The sequence below is a fragment of the Thermobia domestica genome, chromosome 5 (genome assembly GCF_964235325.1).
Source record: "Thermobia domestica chromosome 5, izTheDome1.hap1.1, whole genome shotgun sequence".
NCBI classification, from domain to species: domain Eukaryota; kingdom Metazoa; phylum Arthropoda; class Insecta; order Zygentoma; family Lepismatidae; genus Thermobia; species Thermobia domestica.
Genome location: NC_137458.1, coordinates 224,067,927 through 224,090,301, shown reverse-complemented (window position 1 = coordinate 224,090,301; position 22,375 = coordinate 224,067,927). Strand labels below are relative to the sequence as shown.

Genomic DNA, 22,375 nt, shown 5'->3' with positions numbered 1-22,375 from the left:
AATAAAAAAGAATCTATTGAATTACACGTCACTCACATATTCAAGAACAGAATTGTAATTTTTATGTATATATACGTATATATTTTTGGCACGTATGAGGATTAGGCTTGCCACCTTTCCAAAGCAAAAGTAGAGACATTTCATGGAGTTAACAGGATTGGAAATGTACCAACGGTCCTTTTCCCGTAAGGTAAGTCTTTCATAAGAAAATTGAATCACATTTATCTAATTTATACAAAGAAAGGTGAGACTAATGAAATCATATAGGTATCATATATATATATATATAGAGTGAGAGACTACAAAAATACAAACAATTTAAATAGTATGTAGCCTATATATGAACCGCTTACTGCAGAAAGCAAACATGTCCAACATTTATACACTTCCCTTTGGGTGACGATAATATTTTGTAATAGGTCAATGGATCGTGTAGCACCGACATGACACTTGTCCGCTCAACAACAATGGGTATTGCGACGCCTTCAATTTTCCGTATAATGGTGAAAATAGCGTAAAGATAGTTTTTTCTTCCTCTTCTGCAAACATTACGAAATGTGGACATGTTTGCTTTCTGCAATAAGTGGTTCATATAGGCCTATACGTTACATACCTAAATACATGCAAAGTAAAAGATATAAATGGTTGAGGTATTCTAATACTTTAATATAATAATAATGAATGTCATGAAACATTTAGAAGTCTCGACAGACTATGTCTAGACGTGGGACATTTTGTCCGAAATCGGGACAGGTCGTAATTCTAATGTGTAGAAGCTATGCTACTGAGCATATCGGGATCAAAACTTAAACTTGATGTTTTTCTTTAACTTTCATCTCCAGAATCTCAACTAAGAATCGTTTTATCTTTATATATATATATATATATATATATATATATATATATATATATATAAACAAAATTATAAAATAAGAAAATTTCAGATTTTCGAAGCGAATAAGCCATGAATATGGCATACTGTTATTCTCTAATTTACTGTTACAGTGACCTTTCATGTAACTTGATCGGAAAGGTTCTAACAGTTTTGTTCATAATTTGTAAAACAATGTATCATCAATAAACCTAGAAATTGTCATGTTATTCAAAAATCATAGTTTTCGTGCGAATCATAATACATAGAAGGTGAGTTTCGCTTAGAGAATAATTTCAAAACTGATCTTTATTATGGTTATCCTTTGATTGGCGGATTCAATCCTTGTTATCCTTCAATATTTAAGAAGAAATATGTAAAATGGGAAGATGTATGCCCATAGGAAATAGAAATTCAGACCCCAATTATTTTCTTATTGCAACTTCCCTTCACACTTTACTCAGGCTTAGGACTGAGAATGAATCAATTGCTTCTACCAAAATAAAAGCAGTTTTACCATTGGCGTGTTTAAAATTTGCGAAGACAACCTATATATTATTTCTGTATATGCTAATGGTAAAACAATTCAGATCTTTTTGATCGTCGTATTTTTTGTGGGGGGAGGGGTTGTTAAATCCCTTGTCATTATTTTGTTTCATTTAGTCCATAATCTATTGTAGATAAAGTGCTGCATGGCACGTACGAAATCTGAAAACAGTTCTTCCGTAGTGTGAAATCTTCTGCGTCATACATATTCTTTTAGATATTACTCAGTTCTTCTGATACTCATCCTCCCTGCGCATCGTCGAATGTTTCGTTTTACTCTCTCCCAATAAGATTCAATCGTTTGTGTATGTGGTGTCGTTCAGTTCAACAAAATTAATGCTGTGATTTATATGCTGGTATCCCAACGCAGATAATCTGCTATATCCTCTCCTGAATCTGTTTTGTCCTGGATAAGACATTATTTAATATGAAATTCTCTAAAGTTGGGGCATTTCTTGCTTCCACCAACACCATGAAAGTTCTTCTAGTTTGTCGGTCGATTCCTCCAATAATCCATTTGGTGCGCATTATATGGCCTCTGTTGTATTTACGTTTGCAAGAAAAGCTCTTGCCCACTTCAACTATGTGGCCCTTACCTCTAATTTTGCCACTGGTTTCTGATAGTCACGTTGCAAGTTCCTAGTTGATCATCTGTAGCTTAAAAAGAAATACTGTAGAATGGTTGCTATTATAATTCTAAATTTAAGTTTTCTATCAAAAAAATAATTAAATACAGTAGCATATATATTAAGTATATTGACAAATATGATATATCCAAAAAGAAAGTACAACAGATTTCTAAAAGTAGTTCTGTCTTAAATTTATCTTTTGTTACTTTCTATAGTCATACATTCTTAAAGAACATGGTAGAAAATGGACTTAATACGTAATTAGAATATATACTATATATAAAGACCAGTATATATTGTGTACTTAAATTTTGCAATTTTCCAAGCATCACTGTTAGATTTCACCATTTTAAACAAAAACTTATTGTATCTTCTGTTCATAATTAAAAAGTAAATGTCTGTTATAAATGTGTCGTCCATAGGAAATGCTAGTGCACAATATGAGTCTCATAAATTTTCGACTATTAAAGAGATTACAATTTAACAATACAAGATAATTTGTAATATTCTTCATGAAAATCGAACTTTTCATTATTTATAACATTAAGGAAAATATACTGTAAAATTAATATTTCTTCGCATTGAAGAACTTCCATAAATACTAATATTTGTTAAAAGATCTAAAATAACGTACCATTTCCTTTTTTACAAATATTACTATTCCCTCCGCATGTATCGCAGAACTTCAAAGCTTGAACTAGATGCCATTGCAGAATAAATGTTTTCAGTCCGTAATTAGCAATAGTTGTATGTAGCCCTGTAATGCTTTTTAAAGGTGTCCATGTTGACTGGCCTATAAACTAGTTGAAACTGCTTAAAATGCGTACCTTTGAAATGAGATCGTGTAAGTCTTACCGCTTAGGGGTTGGCGCTGATAACAATTATGACAAACGAGGGGGAAGTCGCGTACTTTCTCGCTAGTGAAAATCAAGTGTAACTAACTGGTCAGTTGGAACGATCTCCAGGGAAGAAGCAAATCTCCTGATGAAAATCACGATAAGAAATGTGTTGCCCTGAAATGAGGTTTACTCAAATTAAATAAATAAAACATAAATCCAAGTAGTTTTTTTATATCTTACTTTAAACAGTAGAACGTCTTATGTGATCTCTGTGCTGTAAAGGCACTTTAAACCACAATCAATCAAAATGTAAAAATGTCAGTTAAACTGCATCCATTTACAGCTCTTACATATAGAAACATGGCCTGTGAAAAACATATAGACTTAAATAGAAAGAAAAAATAATTTAACAGAACGAAAAAGAAATTCACTCTCTACCTAGGTATATATAAAAGAAGAAGCCCTGACTGACTGATCAATAGCCAGGCCAAACCGCTCAAGTTAGAAACTTGAAATTTGAACAGGACATAGGATTTGTGATGTAAGGTTCACTAAGAAAGGAGTTTTGGAATTTCGACGGAACGGGAAGGAAAGAGGGTGGAATTATTATCTTAAAATGTCCACATCTTGGAATCTCTGAATGTTAAAGACATGAAATTTGGTGTATGAACTTCTCATTTAAAACAATTATATATACGTATTTTAGCTTTTTTTCGTATTTGACCCAGAACAGAAGGAAAAGGGTTGTGAAGGAAAATTGGGTGGGAATTACAATATTATAATAAGATGCCCATATCTCGGAATCTCTTAGAAACATGAAATTAAGTATACTTCTCACTTAGACAAATGTTTCATTGTTTTTTTGATATTTGACCTGGAATGGTGGAATCATAATTGTTATAATTTAATGGCAATATCTCGAAATTCGTTAAGGTTAGGAACATGAAATTTGGTATTTAGATTTTCCACTTAAAGTGATTTAAAACGTGTTTAGGCGGGTTTTTTTTAATTTCCCCTAGAAGGGAAAAAAATAGTCTGGGCTGCAATTGTTAAAATAAAAAGACTATATCTTGAAATCCCTTAAGGTTAGAGGCATAAAAATCGGTATTTAGGCTTTTAATGTAGAATAATTAAAGATGTTTTTCAGAGTATTTTAATGTTTCTCTTAGAAGGGAAGAAAAAGGTGGGAAGAAAAGAATAGTAGAATATGCAATTCTTAAAATAACTTGGCCATATTTCGAAATTACTTAAGATTAGAGATATGTTAAGGATATGAGAGGTGCGAGGTCATATACCGAGCAAATACGGGATCTCGGGGCGAAGTTCCCAGCTTACCGAAGGCTGGTAAATAATAAAAGAAAATTTACAATTGTACTACATCATTTCTGTATGCCTGTGCTTGTGTCAACCAAAGTTCCTGTATTTATCTCCGTTATTATCTCTCTCATTAATTATTGCGTTTCATCGTGTAAAAATAATAATAATGAAAATTCTTCATTGCACTAGATTGGAATGTAAATTAATTAATTGTTCCTTAACTGAAGAACATATCTGAATATTACTTAACTAAATATTTTAGGATCTGAAGCTACTCTTTTCTTCATATTACTACCAACTCATTTACTCTGGAATTTTCTTTTATTCTTTTTTTCTTTTCTTAGAGGATGATCTGCACAATAACAGTAGGTTTATATCGTTTACTTCTTTTTCAATGCTTTTGGTAGATATATAAACACTTTAATTGGATTTTCTCTGGAAATGTTTAGATATTCATAGCTACCAACAAACAAAAATGATTGTGGCAAAATGGGAGTTTTCGTTATATTTTGTTTTATAATAAAAGACCTCAAGTTGCCATATTTTGATAGTCAAACACTATGATAAAAGCTGTGAGGCCAAACGGGAAGAGGTGAACAGTGAGTATCGCAGCAAGTGGATATAAAGACTTAACTTAATCTTCGTTTCTATGCGTAAATTTGAAAAACATCCCGTAGAGTTTACTTTCCATTTTTCACACGTTATTTCTTTTCGTAATTTCTGCTTATAGTTGTTAGATGACCAATTATTTTCTTTGTTTTCAGCATATAGACTACCCATCGTCGTGGAGAAGAAAGTACAAAGACACAAGAGATCCAAACTCGGATTGTGGTAAGTTACGCATTAATTTATTACATTGAAAAGAAACTTACATGTTCACTTACAGAAAAATCATTTAATCTGGTATACAATATAATATTTACGAATAGCTGTAAGCATTACATATTTATTTTCTTCGAAAATAGTGTAAGAATTATAATAGATAAAAGAGAGTATAATATTGCAGTTAAGAAAAGTAATTGATTCAAATCTATGTAGACTCATATAAACGTCTGTACAAGAAAGCATGTTATTCAAATAACCAGCAAACTACATAGAGATCTTATATTTTGAGATAGCACATTTATTGGATCTCTCCGTTTGTGCGCTTTTGTCTTCTGGGAAATTTCCTCAGGCCAGTAAATTCAGAATTAGCTTTATTATAACTTTTGTGTGTATTTACGTGTTGGATGAGATTCGTGTGTCATTCATGTTCTCGTTATACAAGGGTAACAAATTTAGACTATTTTGACGACACGCATTACTTTCTGAAAACTTCATAATTAGATTATACTGTTAGAATGGCTCCTTCCTCAGTGTTCTCAAGGCCTCTATTACCTTCGTGATTGATTGCGAGATTTGTTGACATTTTGGTTGGAAAGATTGCTTCTGTCTCGGTTTCTTTTGCATCCATTGTATAATTTCATACTTTTCCTAGTTGGCTGTAAATTTACTTGTTGTCTGTATCTATGTTCTTCCTTATTCTTGGCACCTTGTGTTACTGTCTCCATGGCGAATCTCTTTCTTTCTCTTTGATTGTGGCTCCTTTGATCTTATCTGCATTCCCAGTATAGTTGGTTGTTGATATTTACATTATGTATCGATGCTCATTAGGATACAGACCTCTACAGTGACATTTCACAGAACTGATTCAAATACACAGCCCTACGGACAACGTTGAATTGTTATTCTTCTTAATTATGGTATTGAAGCACTGTATTTTACTTCTCTTCCCTTCAACAAGATCTTTTAAGAACATTGTTAAGTATCTTGGAACTCCCATCTTTTTTATTCTTCTGAACATAACCAGCAACCACAAATTATTTAATGCTCCAGAAATACCTATAAAAGTAATAAACTGATATTTTCTCCATTTTTCTATTTTTATTATTTTTTTCTATGTTATCTCCCAATCGCGTTGGGGCCGCGGTGGCTCAGTGGTAGAGCGTTCACCTCTGGTGCTTGGGGTCCCGGGTTCGATCCCAGCCCCCGCCAAGTGAACTTTGTGGTGGACAAACACCGTGTGCGTGGGTTTTCTCGGGGTTCTCCCGTTTCCTCCCACTTTCTTCATTCCACCATTTCATTCATTACTCATCATCACCGTCTCCTTTAGCCTAACCGGCATAACCGTGGGACGTAAAACTTAAAGATTTCATTTTTTTCCCAATCGCGTCTTTCGTGCTTCTTGCCCTTTCTGAAACCCAAACTGTAAGTTACAAGCATCTAAATTTGTTCTGTATAAATTTAGTCCTTCGATCAGTATTTATTCAAATAATTTGCTGGTGATATGTAGCAGATAATTATTAACAAAATAAAACACACACTGACCAAAGCACTAAATATGATAAAAGTGCTTGTGTAAGAATTTCGGCGGTATCATCGCCTTCATCAAACACATTATATTGGTTAACGTGTCTGATGAAGACGATCATATTGCGGAAACGGTTATACAAGGGTGTTACAAAACTGTGTCACAATATTTTGGGAACGGATTCCTCACATCAAAATAAGAAAAAAGGTCATATAGTTCTGTGCTCAAAAGTGGATAACTTCGGAGTTGTATAGTGCCGAAATTATGAAACAAGTAAACTTTGAAGCTCCACTACTATAGGACCTATCATAATCGGGTCAAGGCATCATTGAGGAACTGCTATATGAACTATCCAAATATCCATGTTTAAGAATGCTTCAGTACTTGAACATCAGGTTTTAGAGAGGTAAGTGGAGAGAGTAATCAAGTGCTTCCAAACAGCCTCTCTAAAAATTATTGTTCAAATACCGGAGTCTCTGAAAGATGGATATTTGGATAGTTTACATACTAATTCCTCAGTGATGTCTGGACCCGACTACGATCGGTCCTATAGTAGTGGAACTATGGAAGTTCATTTTTTCACTTTTTTCGGCACCCTATAACTATGAAACTATACACTTCCGACCACAGATCCATATTAACTTTTTTCTTCTTATTTTGATGTGAGGAATCTATTACCAAAATGTTGCGACAAATTTTATAACAGTTATATTTAGTATTTAGGTCAGTGTGTGTTTTATTGACACGTGTGGGTATATTTTCGAGAGCAATAGTGAACAGTATAGAAGGCAAATTGTATGATAAGATTTTGGGTTAATTTTATCTACGTCTTCAATAAAGATTTAGAATTAATAATTAAGGTTGCTTTCTTCCATACTTTGAATTTTTCGTTTCTTTTGTAAGCAGATGTTCAAGAACCTGATAAAAATATGTTCAAATATTTATATCATGTTTGAATATCTTATATTTCTTCTTTCTTTTATCTATCTTCCATCGGACCTCGATGCATTATTCCTCTTCAAATGTTTTATATGTTGTCCTTCATCCAAGTTTGTTATCAGTGTTATTTCTACCCGATTTATAGATTCATTTTCTATTTCGTACGTTAATTTTTTCCATAACTACTTGATACATTTCTTAATGAGCAAACTAAATAAGATTCGCAGTAATTTGAATTTTACTGTGGAACATAAAACTTGAGCCTAAACATTAACAACAAGTTTGTTACCATAACCCCATTGCAGGTACACAATATATACAATATAACACTCATCAGTGACCAAAACGAATATATACACACACACATACACATACACACACACACACACACATATATATATATATATATTAAGATGGTATAATTAGGTTAAAAGGAATACTCGTTCCGACAGACCTGGAACCGAGACCACCGAAAAAAATTTTGTTGAACTACCGATATTTTCCAAATTGACAACTGCATTAAATAAGATTCTTACTCAGTATGGCTTTCACATTCCATTGGAATTCCCAAAATTTTAGAAAAGAATATTATACGATTTAAGAAATATTACACCGACTCCAATAAAAAATCAGGAGTCTACGAGATAAGACAAGTTGTATGCAGGGTAATTTAGACTTGAGAAGAAGAAATTTAGAAGTATGGATCAAGGAACAACTCAGAGATGCTAAAGCAGAATATCCGATTTCAAGCCTTTCGGGACATTTAAGAGAAACACAACACAATATTGCTGATTCAAAAATCTTATTTGGAGCCAAGAATGAAATAGAAAGACTTATATTTGAAAATTTCTTTATTTCTTACAATAAATCCAAAGCTGAATATAGATAAGAGTTAATCAAGCAAGGAATGACAGACAGTACTTAAAAAGTACACACAACATTGACATCAAAAGAAAAGCAACAGCATGAGCTAGCAATCTTTCCTACGTGAACAAAAAGAATGCAGTAACTGAGCCTGCCATTCCACAATGTGCTGCACTACCATTGGTGGCGTTACTGATAACCTAAACAAAATGTTCTTCGCACTTCTGTTCGTCGGTGAATCCATTTCTTTTTATTTTTATCGATGTTTTTTATATTTTTCCTCTTGTTTTTACCTTCCGTGACCAAGACTCTACTGGAGAGTCGAAAGCTAATCAGTACAAAGTATTTTTAGAAACCATAATTAAAAGTAAGAGAATTTCCATTCAGTTTATTCAGTTGTGCTGTCCAGAATTTCATACTACAATGCATATATATATAAGTGTGTCTGTGTTTGAGATTCCTTGTCTCATTTACTACTTTCCTATTAATACTTTAGATTTTTTTGTGTTGTTTTGTTTTGTTCCATGGTAGCACCTATTTCAAATGTAAATGCATAGCAGTGGATGTACGAATACTAGATCCTGTGAACAACAGAATCAAAACTTTTAGATGTCTTCTAAAACTGTATTTACTTTACCTTTTAATAATGCTTCAGTGACTGTGGTTGCAATGGATATATTTGAGATATTTTTATTTATTTATTTATTTATTTTGTAATTTGTGGGAAAACAACAGTTTCAATCTGTTAATTTATAAGCTTTAAAATTGTATATATTACTTACTAGTTGAATATACCCATGCTTCGCACGGGGGCTGTATTTGGAAGTCAACGCCTGTGGGAGTATCACCATTGATCTCAGCGACCGCGAAAACTATGGATTTGATACTAATATCGGTCATTTTGGGCAATTTTTTATCCAATCCCCCCCCCCCCCTCCTTCCTTCTTCGCTGACTCCCGGCCCGCATACAATTGTAACTGAATTTGCAAGTCATCGCTAATGGGAATGTCACCATTGATTTCAGCTACCGCGAAAACACTTGGATTTGACACTAATATCGGTTATTTTGGATTACTTTTATATGTCTCGGTATCTCCCCCCCCTTTCCCCGCGTGACCCCCGGCCCGGAGCCGAATAGCGTGAATTTGGAAGTTAATGCGATCGGAGTTTCCACCATTGATTTCAGCGACCGCGAAAACTATGAATTCAACACGAATATCGGTCATTTTCTAGTACTTTTACATGTCTCGGTAAACGTCCCCCTTGAGACCCCTCTGATTCGAATTTTGACAAAAACGTTTAACTCTGGTCTGGAGCCGGGAACAAGGTATTCGTGACTAAAATTTGGTAACTCTCATCAATTTGTCTGGTTCCCAAGCCGGTTCCGGTAAACGTCCCCCTGAGACCCCCTGGTTCGAAATATGAAAAAAAAAAAACGCTTCGTCTTGATCTGGGGACTGGGCCAAGAAACCCCTGACCAAAATTTGATAATTCTCGGTGCACTCGTCTGGTACCCAGGCTGCACACAGACAGATAGACAGACAAACATACAAACAAACTCTTTATTTTATTTATATTAGATTAGAAAATTAGAAGATTACGAGATTGATGGCTTTATGATGCAAAGCAATTTTAGAATGAATTTTGTCTCAAGTGCTGAAAACCAGGGTAAGCACAATTTTCATATTTCAGGCTCTTCACTGATGAAATACTAAGTTTACAATGTTTGGTCTGCACACATAGATGTAATGTTCTCTAGTTAAGGGACACTGCATTTTTGTTATGGAAAAGCAGCTTCTGTTAAATTACTTAAATGTGCCATATTTCGATCCTTCCCATCTTTCTGTATACAGGGCATATTAGACACAAGCTTCCAAAAAACTCTTACTAAAGTCCTAAATACGGTTTTCTATCAAATTATCTTCTTGACTTCAATATGGTTCTTTCTAATTAAATATCACGTTAATTTGACAAATCATCAAAAACTGAAGTTGTTTAAAATTGAATTACGCAAATAATTGGATGATTAGATTATTAGATGACTAGATAATCCAAAGATGAAGTTTAATACACTCGTGTTCAGAAGTTAAGAGACACCATGAGTAAATGACACATGAATGAAGACTTGAGACCAATGTCTACCCGCGGAATCGAAAGTGTGGGGGAGAGATACCCAGAAAAATCTCGACTCGGCTCGACTTTATTTCTCGGTATGTAGTATTTTATTTGTCGGCATCTAATGGCCGGATATGAACCAAATTTGGTGGGCAAACAGCACATCGTGTAAAGAATGAAGTTCATTATATTTAGTGGCCAAACTCAGTTAGGGACAGGGAGCGTGGTGGCTCAGTAGTAGAGCGTTCACCTCCGGTGCTTAGGGTTCCTGGTTAGATCCCAGCTCGCGCCGTGTGGACTTTGTGGTGGACAAACACCGTGCTTGTGGGTTTTCTCGGGGTTCTCCCGTTTCCTCCCACTTTCTTCATTCTACCATTTCATTCATTTCTCATAATCACTGTCTCCTTTAGCCTAACCGGCATAACCGTGGGATGTAAAACTCAAAGATTTCATTGCATTTTTTCAGTTAGGGACAGGCCTTTAATTGGCTGGTCACAGCTTTGCACGCTGCAAGCTTCTGACTTCAGTTCACCGACTAATCTAACCACTTGTGTTCTAGGTGAAATGACATTAAATAGTTGAGTTTTACGTCCCACGGTTATGCCGGTTAGGCTAAAGGAGACGATGATGATGAGTCATGAATGAAATGGTGGAATGAAGGAAGTGGGAGGAAACGGGAGAACCCGAGGAAACCCACGCCACGGTTTGTCCACCACCAAGTTCACTTGGCGGGAGCTGGAATCGAACCCGGGACCCCAAGCACAAGAGGTGAACGCTCTACCACTGAACCACCACGACCCCATTGTGTTCTAGGTATTTCTTTTCACTTGCGCCCTGCGTTGATGGACATTATCGTCGGTCAGAATAAATCATGGGCAATACGCACCACGAAATAGTCGTATATATTGTTTCACAATAACGTTCTGATAGATCATATCTAAACATATTAGCCTACGAGAAAACATATAGGGGTATCCATACCCTAACATTATGCCATCCCAGACTATAATCCTAACACTGTCAGAACAATATCGTTTCACGAAACTAACAGTACCATAATATATCCCTGGTTCCCGTTAAGCATATGAAGGAATGTTCCCCTAACATGTTGCTACCTCAGACCATAGCCTTGGTACCGCCATAATGATTTATTTTCACAAAATTGGCAGTGTGTAGAGTAAACCAGAGACAGGGTGAAACGATATCGTTAGCAGTGCCGGAGTTATGGTCTAGGGATGCATTATGTTGGTGTTCGGACACCCCTACACTTATTGTTGCAGTGTGCTGTAGCGCATTCGACCTACCGGGACGTTATCCTGTAACAATACATAAGATTCTTCCATGATGTATATGTTTCTACATTTTATCTTGTTGACGATAATGTGCGCCAACCAGGGTGGAAGTGGTGAAGGAATGCCTAGAACACAAGGATATCACGCATGCAAAATGGGCATGATGCTCCCCGGTTCTTAATCCGATTGAATATGTCTGGGACACCCTTGGACGGCCGACTGCAACCCAAAATCTCGTAGCTAAATGTCTGGGTGGCCTCCGACGGATGTTTGTGCAAGAGTAGGATGCAACCTGTATAGCCGTTCGGAGTGATCAATATTAAACATTTCTGGTGATCCTAAACGGAACCCATGTGCAGTTGACATGATGAAGCTGCACAATGTAGGCGACTTACGATCGCCATTGTCTATATTTCTGTGTCATATAACCTTCAGGATAGTTCCTGGGTATCACTCCCACATGTTTGATTTCGCAGATACGTCACAAGTCTTTGTGCATGTGTTACTTATTCATTGTTTGTCTTAACTTCTGGACACGGATATATTAAAAATCCACCTTTCGATAACCTGGACATCTAATAATCTAATTGTCCAAATATTTGATTAATTAAATCTTAAACAACTTCATTTGTTAAATGAAAGTACCATTTAATTAAAAGAGACCATATCGAAGTTGGGAAGATAGGTTGGTAGAAATTTATATTTAGGGCCTTAAAAGGGCTTTCCGGGGGTTGTGTCTGTCATGACTTGTGTTCAGAAAGATAGGAAAAATTGAAATATCATAGCATGTCTGAAGCATGACATTGACTTCTGACGTATGAAAAAATCCATTATCACCCCTCTTTCCAAGCGTAGTCAAGAAATACTACGAGTTCCTAATCTTCAAGAGAAAACAGTCAAAGTAGGTAAAATATTATAGATATGCAGATTGAGATTTGTTTGCAGATTTTAAAAAATAAATAAATAAATAAAATAAAAAAAGCAACAGTTACAATTTCTTTTGCATAAATTGTATAAATGATATTAATCCATTTATAATATTACTTTTAGAACACGAGGTGGATAATTTTACTAACTTTTTTAACAAGTTGTAAAGGTACAACAAGAAATGTATTTAAAAAATTATAGGTCTACGGCCAGTGATTTAAATGTATATTCATCAAAGATCCGCACATTCGAACCTAATAAAATAAAATGTGTTTATCAATCTCCATTTTAGATTACACAGTTTAGCATCTTCTCAAAACTTGAAAAGTCAAGTGGATTAAATTTTTGCTTTGGAACATACATACACACATACACACACACAGAAAAAAAAATCTTTGATTTAGAAACACAATGGCAAGAGATGGAACAACGATTTTTCAAATTACCATATGAATAATAATTACAGGATTCAGGAGAGAAATGGATTTATCTTTTCAATCGCTGTCCTCTCCTAAAGGTCAGAGAAGATTGTCAATATCATAGGTTTAAATTCAACTTTAAATGTCCATCAATATTGATAAAAGAATGTTACTGGTTACATGAACTGCTTCTAACCCTGTAGATTAGATAGCTATGCTGATTTAGGAGTTTATAATTAAAAAACTAAGTGTGAGCACTATAATGATTATGTTGATAGGACGAAGATAAACATTGTTGAAAGAATCAAACAGCACATGCAGAACACGAAAGAAGGAAAACCTGCAGTTTCAGGATTGTCCAAGCATTTGTTAAACACAGAGTGTAACATTAACGATATTCACATTTTATTTCTGCTACATTGAAATATAAATTCAATTTTGAATTCGGGCGATGATAATCTAGGTAAACAATGAAATGTTTTAAAGAAATATCGAATAATACAATACACTTAATATTCAGTAATTGTTCTACACGTATTTATATTAAGTTTTTCTCAGTTGGTTTGGTATTCATGACCGCCACATCTATATCTGCAACTATTATAACAGAAAATATAATATTATGAGGATCTGGCGATACTTTGAGATTTGTCATGACGTAGGTACTATGCAAATATGGTCATTTTATGCATAATTTCGTAGTATATTTGAACTATTTTTTTAAAACGGTATAGTTTTATGTCTTGTCATTTACTGTGTACAGTGCTACACAAAAACATTTTTGTCTATGTAAAACAATTTAAGTATCTTAATTAGGAACAAAGGCAATAAAAATTAAGTTTATATCGATAGGTAGAAAGATATAATGCAGATTTAACAATGACATGATTTGTGTAGTCTTTAGTAAAATGTTTCAATTACAGTATAGAAACAGGAACATTCCGTATGTGATACCTTACGACCACCCTACACAGGCTATATTTTCAAGATTAGATAAAGAAAATAGCAATTGTTTGATCACCACTTAAACCTTTGATCAATTGTTGTTATATATTTCAAAGTGAGAATGGATTTTGAGCTAATGAAGTTTTAGCCTCACCCTTTGGTAGACATTGATATTGTCATAAACACTGCATTATTATTATTATTATTATTATTATTATTATTATTATTATTATTATTATTATTATTATTATTATTATTATTATTATTATTATTATTATTATTATTATTATTATTGTGACTGTTGTTATGTTCTTTTCTCTTAACTTTGGCAAATATCTGTAGTAAACATATCTAAAAATTACTACCAGTGACTACAAATAGAAGAAATTTTTTCATTAGCTTGGTGAATTTCTTGTAAGCCATATTAACCTCAGCTTTCACGTGGGTCTGTCTGTTCCTTAATTATTTTATTTTAGTGGTTTCTAATGTACCATCTTTCAAAGTTTAGTTTATAATTAACATATTGATGATGTAATTGCGTCTGCCTTATATAAATGAATATTAAGAAAAACGGAAAACTTAGTTTCAGCGATATTTGCGGTATGATTCGTTCACTGAAATATAGTTTAAAGTATAAACATAGACAAAAGTGAGATAAACTTAACTAAGAGTTTGCTCTAATGTTTCCAGAACCTGAAAGCACATGATATCTCCCAGACAAAATATTCCCAATAGGAAAACCTTGAAATTTGAAATCTTTATGATGGTTCGGACACCACCTTAAACTGCAGGTCTATGTCTCATAGCCTCGTTCTTGAAAAGGAATGCTAAATACCAATAAACTAACCAATTTTCAATCAAAATGCTAATTAGCAGATTTTCTTTGAACCAGTTATTCACGGAAACTGCTAATTATGGAATAGTAATTTATTATATTTTGTTTGAAAATTTTTGTTCGTGTATTAAAAAGTATGAAAAATAATATCTCATCACTAACCTCATGAATCATTATAAAAAGAAAGAAAAAAAAACATTGAAACATTTAAATTTCGTTTTTTTTTTTTTTTTTTATATATTAGTTGAGTATATTCGTGGCTTGGTACCACTTGCCTCGAATTCTGAATTTTGATCTGAAACTATTTTTTTTTCTTTCTTTGTAGTTTGAGCAGTCAAGGGTCGTTCTCGATTGGAGGCAGTCGGTCGATTCTCGATTGGGGGCACTCGATCGAGAAAGTTTGAGAAGCTTTTTCAGGCAGCCATCCTGAATGAAGTTTTCCTCAATGATACCAGACAAATGCCGGGGTAGCACCTAACTTATAGGTCCCAGGCCGCTTCCTTACTTCCCTTTCCCCAGATAGTGTGCTCGCCGAGGAACGTCATCCCTCATATCTGACAGGTTAAATGGCCATAGATGCCGAAAGCCCAGAAATCTAAATCCTAAATTCTAAAATTTCTTTGTAGTTTGTATTGAGACATTGACTGTTCAATCTTATACGTCTTATCTTAAACTTCACAACATTCAAACATAGTTATCTGTTTTCTGAGTCACAAATTTGTCTCCAGACGGAAATTTTGAGAACTTCCAGTATGTTATTAGAGGATGTGAAAAATTAGTCCTGAAAATTTCAGCTTGTTATTATAAATGTCTGCGTTCGACCCTATTTTTGTCTAACTGCACTGAATCAATAATACACATTAGGCTGACTTGAGGATATTTAACTCTCTGCTGATTTTGATTCAATTCTTGCTTCCGAAAAGTGTTACTTAAAAGAAAAATTAAACTTTCCAGTGTGTGGAATCTCAAATCGAGCATCAAGAATAATAGGAGGAAGAGAAACAGCTCCGCATGAATTTCCATGGATGGCACTTCTTATGTTGGAGCGAAGGGTTAAATGTGGAGGATCGTTGATCAATGACTTTTATGTTCTCACGGCTGCTCACTGCCTCAAAGGGTATGTATACACGTATAAGATGTGAACTATAGTCTAGCGGCATATTATAAAGTTAAATTCTGTTCTGAACCTGAATAGAGATGCTTATTTTTTAGTTATTTCAGCGAAGTTCTTAGTTAAATAAAACTTTACTAGGCATTTGCAGAATTTTGGATTATATAACCCCCTTTCTTTCTCTCAAATACGTATAACTTCTTATTTCATTCCTAATAAACAGTCACGTGTAAGAGCTGTGCTGCCTTGGGTTTTAAACGTTTCTGTTATCTCCATTTTTTCATTGCTTGCAATACGAATACTTGTCATGAAATGGTCATAGTGAATAATAAAAATTTCTATAATTTGACTGCTCAGTCTGAGATTTTACTTTCAATGAGTGCTCCAGAATCCTTTTATTACATCATACCATACATTAAAGGTATTTTACCACCTTAAAATTACTAGTAAATCATGCCATGGATTATTTCGCTAGATTAATCGTTCTAGTGAAGAACTTGACGATTGCTTACAAGTAAGAATCCTTTACATTGTTGATGGGATATTTTCAGAAGACTTCACAGATATGGAGTCAAGATGCAAGAAGGGATCCGAGTTTCCCTCTTATTCTTGCCATTTATATGCTTGCAATTTATATTATACATAGACGAGGCATTTGCGTTATAATTCCCCTTACTGTTAGAATTAATGAAGAGCTTTGTCCGACCTGGGAACTTTATTGGGTTGTATGACTCTTATTTAGATGAAACATAGTTACTTCACTGACTTCCATTGTATCGTTTCTGGATTTCTGAACAAAAGTTTGTTACTTTTTTAATTCAAGTAGTTTCTTAATTGCATCACAATTCTATATCATCAACGAGATCGAAATTCCACTAGAACATAGTAATGTGATTTTTGGATAATTTTTATAACCTTTAAATGACAATTTAAGTAGAGGAGGGAATACTAGAAACTTTCTGTTACCTGAATAAATCAAAATTCATATATAATAGAAGTTTCTTTGAATATGTAAAATTGATATATGTGGCTACCTTCAATGCTACTTCTTTCTTTTAGAGACAAGAACGTTTCTAAATTCTTTGCTGTGTACATCACTTGAAAGACAAACTGAGAGAGAGATATAAATGCTATTCCTGCAATATATATTAGATAAGTCTACAAATAAACTCAACACAATGACTTCTGTATATATACACAGGGTGTTTCAAAACAACACCGATAACGTTCGGGAGGTGATTCCTGGCACAAAGATAAGACAAATTTCCGAGTTGTAGACTGCCAAAAACATGAGAAAACGAACTTTAAAGGTCCATAGCTCCCGCACCATGGGAGCTACTGTAGTCGAGTCAAGACTTCACTTAGGAACTAATATGTACGCTGTCCAAAAATACATATTTCAGAATCCTGCGGTATTTCAGCAATAGTTTTTATAGAGGTAGTTGGTGAGTGCTTCAAATTATATGCCCGTAGCCAAAATCCCTGTATAAAAATTGTTTCGTTAGTACCGCAGTATTCCGAAACGTGTACGAGTATTTTTGGAAGCTATGGACCTTTAAAGTTCATTTTTTCATCTTTTCGGCAGCCTCTAATTCCAACATGACAGATTTGTGCACCCAGATTGGTCTATACTTTTTGGCTTACCTTGGTGTCAGGAATCACCTCCCAAACGTTGTCGGTGTTGTTTTGAAACACGTATATAATGGTCTCGAAAGGGTTAAGTTTATTCAAAATAAAGTAAAGAAGTTTTATTTTTGATTAAACAGAATTTTCTTTTGATCAATTACCATATAATTGTTTGGCAGTCGTCTTGGAAACACCTTTACAATGCCTAATTCTTTTGATATTACAAATCAAATTGTGCACTGTTTCTTCTACGATTTCGGGGTACTTCTTGTGTTGCTGTTACATACTGAGAAGAACTTCATAGTTTATATCAACTATCATTCGGTATGAACCATCGACCAACAAAACAAAATTTTCATAGGAATATAATGGTGCTATTTGGAAGTCATATATCACTTTCGTGATTACCTAGGTACGTTATTTTCCATTTTTTCTCTCTCTCTGATGGAAATTAATCTATACTGTCATAGAAAAGACTCACTCACTCACCAACGTACAGACCGTACTACTATAGCAAGAAACGTGAATTTGAACTGAATTCTGCCTTTGTCACAAAAGCAAGGAATAAGAAAGGATTTTTTGAAGTACGTATCATAAGAGAGTCAAAAAGAGTTCTAACCTTTTCCAAAATTAACGTTACACGAATCTCCAAGATTTGGGATATGAAATTATTTTGTATTTAAATTCTTAATTAAAAATCAAGAGAATACGTGTTTCAGCGTTTTGAAAATTACATTCCTAAAGGAGGATTAGAAATTTTAGAAGGTTTTGAAACATTCTGTTCGTAAAGGGAAAATGGAGTCAATTACTATAATATTCTAATTTTAGTTCCTTTATTAGGAAGTGCCTCTTGTGAGTACTCGCTTAAACTGAGAGTATACAATTCAGTATATAAGTATTTCATTAAAAGTAAGGGAAAATGTATTCTAATGCTTTCAATTTTTTTTTTTTTTTCTACAATCTTCAAATTTCCGGTTTTATATTAAGTAAACCTTAATCGTTCGGTGCGAAGAGCGGGCATCATTACTACTAATACATAACTAAAGAAATAAGAAACACCGACTCTCACAACTTATATAAATTAATATCTAAGGTTTATTATATTGCACTTCCTTTGCAACCTTCATTCAACATATGAAAGTAAGTTTAAATCTTACTTCACAGCGTAAAAGGAAGGCTAAAGTGGAAAAATGGCTTTTAGTTGGGTGATGTGTGAATGGCACGTCGACCCTCCTATTGGGCGTTGTTCCTAACTTTCTCGTCCTATGTATGCCATACTCTAAATTTTGTGTACTCAGTTTGATAAAGAAAGTAACTAGCGATCCTCATTTCTTCAAGTTTTAGAATCTTCATTAACGTTTATGGATTATTAAGATTATTTATAAACTAATGACACAAGCTATAATTATTATCAGCTGGAAGATGACAGTTAAGTTCTATGCTAAGTGAACGTTTAAAAATATACCGAAAATTTGATACTTGAGAGGCATAAATAAATATTCATGAAACTTATATCGAAGACTATACAGAAGACAGAAGAAAGTCGAGAAATAATATTTTAGTGCATAACTAGTAATGTAAGAATGCATTAATATATAAATATTGGAATAAAATACAGACTAAATCAACATTTTGACTCTTTATTATAGTTAGCATGCTTGCTATTGAAAGCAATGTTTACATTCATTATTAAAAAAATGTTAATATTTAAATGAAAATAATTTTTTACTAAAACTAAGCATTTTTCCCAAACAGCTAAGCAAAATATTCTTAATTCATGATTTAATTTCATTAACCCTTTTAGGATTTCCACTTTTTGAGGTAAATTTTAAACTTTCATTGAAACAGCTCTGCTTCCTTACTATTTGTCGTAGGACCATGGCTCTTTTTTTTTTTTTTTTTTTTTTTTTTTTTTTTTTTTTTTTTAAGGATAGATCATAATTTCCAACGGTACCACTCACTTGTCCATGTTATACCCTAGAAATGGGAAAATCGAAAAAAAAAAAAAAAATAACGAAATTTTTTGAAAAAAAGTTTTTTGACATTATTGTGACCCTCTGGCCCGGGTCTGGTTTGACGTAGGAATCTGAGTTTTCTTTTCTAAAAATACGTTGTTATGTGCATAATACTTGTACAAAATTTCAATCTTTTATCTTGAAAACAAGGGGCGGAAAAAAATGTTGAAAGTCTGAATTTAGGCTCCCTCTAAATATACATACACATATATTCATATTATGAAAATGTACTGCGTCATTACTATTTAGACTAGAATCATGATTCAAACGTTATTTTCTTTATTATAATAAGCCCTTTTCAACGGCACCACTCTCATGTCCATATCGTATGCCTAAACCGGAAAAATCTCAAAAAACGGGAAATTTTTCTGAAAAAGTCACCACCTCCCCTTGTGGAAACACTTGCTCCCCTCGTGCCCGATCCAGGTTTCACGTAGGTAGTGATGTGAGGTGGAAAATTTTCCGCTATATTTTTCCGGAAAATTTTCCGTTCTAAAAAAATTTCAGTATTCAAGTAACAATTCTTCAGGAATCATGAAATTGATTGAATTAATATATAGAAATGTTAAAAAGTGAAAGATCGTTTAAAGAATCTGAAAATTTTCATTGCTCAAACAATTTTCAGTACTATGTAGGAACAAGTTAAACAATTTTTCATGAATCGAAATATTTTCTGCCTTATATGGAAAAATTGAAGAACTTTTTATGATTCGGAAAATGTTCATCATTTTGAAGCAAGAGGTAAAACAACTTTTTTGTGAATCTGAATGTTTTATTGCTCTGTAGAAACAAGTGAGAGGAATTTTCATAGATTGGAAAATTTTCATCACTATGTAGAAACAAGTGGAAAACACTTTTCATAGGCCTGACAATTTTGGACATTATATATAGTGATGTTAGGTGGAAAATTATCTACTATATTTAACTGCACATAGAGCTACAAAATTGAATTTCAGTAGAGGAAAGTTAGTTAGCAACAAATTATAATTTTCCAATTACCTTTCGGGAACCGGAAAATTTTCTATTTCAAGTTGGGAAATAAAATTTTACAGTGTTTCTCTCTCTCTCTTGCTCTGCGAGCTCCTTCGTTGCTAAGCAGTTAGCATACGCGCCTTTGGCATGGAAAACCTGGCTTCGATTCCCAGCGGGAGCTCATGTAGTTCGGATTCCACGTTAATCAGTTGGTACCGTTTTATATAGTCTCGCTATTTGAAGGGACGTTAAACTCAATTCAACTACTCTCTCTCTCTCTCTCTCTCTCTCTCTCTGTGTGTGTGTGTGTGTGTGTGTGTGTATGCAAAGTGCTGAGAACATACCTCGAGTTCGTAGAGTACAAATATCCCATTCTATTATTTAAAATTTTAATTTATTAAAAGTCATGAATATTTTCCGGTTCATAAAAACATGCTCCACTTATTCATTCGATTCATGAAAAATTGTTCCACTTGTTCCTAAATAGTACTGAAAATTGTCTAAGCCATGAAAATTTTCAGATTCTTTAAACTATCTTTCACTTTTTGACATTTCTATATACGAATTCAATCAATTTTATGAATACTGACGAATTGTTACTTAATCACTGATATTTGTTAAGAACGGAAAATTTTCCGGAAAATATACAAGAAAATTTTCCACCTCACATCACGCCTAAAAACGATGTAGGAATAAGTGGAGTATATTTTTATGAATCGGAAAATTTTCCGGAAAATTTTCATCACTGTACGGGACAGACAATTTTTCGATTCATGAAAAATTGTTCCACCTGTTCCTACATAGTACTGAAAATTGTCTAAGCCATGAAAATTTTCAGTTTCTTTAAACGATCAGTCACCTTTTTACATTTCTATATATGAATTCAATCAATTTTATGAATACTGACGAATTGTTACTTATTCACTTATATTTGTTAAGAACGGAAAATTTTCCGGAAAAATATAGAAGAAAATTTTCCACCTCACATCTCGACTAAACAACGATGTAGGAATATGTGGAGTATGTTTTTATGAATCGGAAAATTTTCCGGAAAAATATAGAAGAAAATTTTCCACCTCACATCTCGACTAAACAACGATGTAGGAATATGTGGAGTATGTTTTTATGAATCGGAAAATTTTCCGGAAAATTTTCATCACTGCACGTAGGGATCTGAGAAAAATTTGAGAAATACCCGATGGAACACACAATTAATATGCAAAGTTCCAATCTGATATCATGAAAACTGAAGGCGTGATTTTTTTTTTTAATTTGCCTTAAGAAGACACAAAAAAGTTACACCCCTCCCCCCCACTTGGCGCCGCCAAGATGACCATCCGGTTCCAAAACGCATCTGGAGTGTTCTTTGGTACATTCTTGACTTGACTAATAAAAAACACCTGCTTAATACCTGTTATAGAACCTAAATAAGTGATCATAGACGATACTACGTCATGGTAACGAAAGTTACCAAAAATCCTGAAAGGGTTAAAAGGAAAATAACAAGGTAGCCCTGAAAAATTAGAATATCTTTGGGAACCCGGAGATTCAATGTCGCGTTCACAAAACTTCTCCATTGACTTCTATCCGTAGCCAACTGGATCCATCTTCTACTTTATATTCTTATTTCTGCGAGATCATTGTTAATATTATCCTCCCAACTGCGTCTATGTCTTCCTAACGGTCGTTTTCCGATTGGATTTCCAGTTAAAACTTTGATAGCATTCCTACTTTCTTCCATTCTGGCTACATGATCTGCCCAC

General features: G+C 33.8%; 1 protein-coding gene across 1 annotated transcript in view; it reads left to right on the top strand.

Moving 5' to 3' along the window:
• Positions 1-22,375, top strand: part of LOC145684777 (trypsin-1-like) — a 72,640-nt gene that overhangs the window by 33,777 nt on the left and 16,488 nt on the right. Inside the window, exons 2-3 of the mRNA XM_081757149.1 lie at positions 4,967-5,033; positions 15,843-16,005. Coding sequence (XP_081613275.1) covers positions 4,967-5,033; positions 15,843-16,005 — 230 coding nt within the window. The remainder of the gene's footprint in view (positions 1-4,966; positions 5,034-15,842; positions 16,006-22,375) is intronic.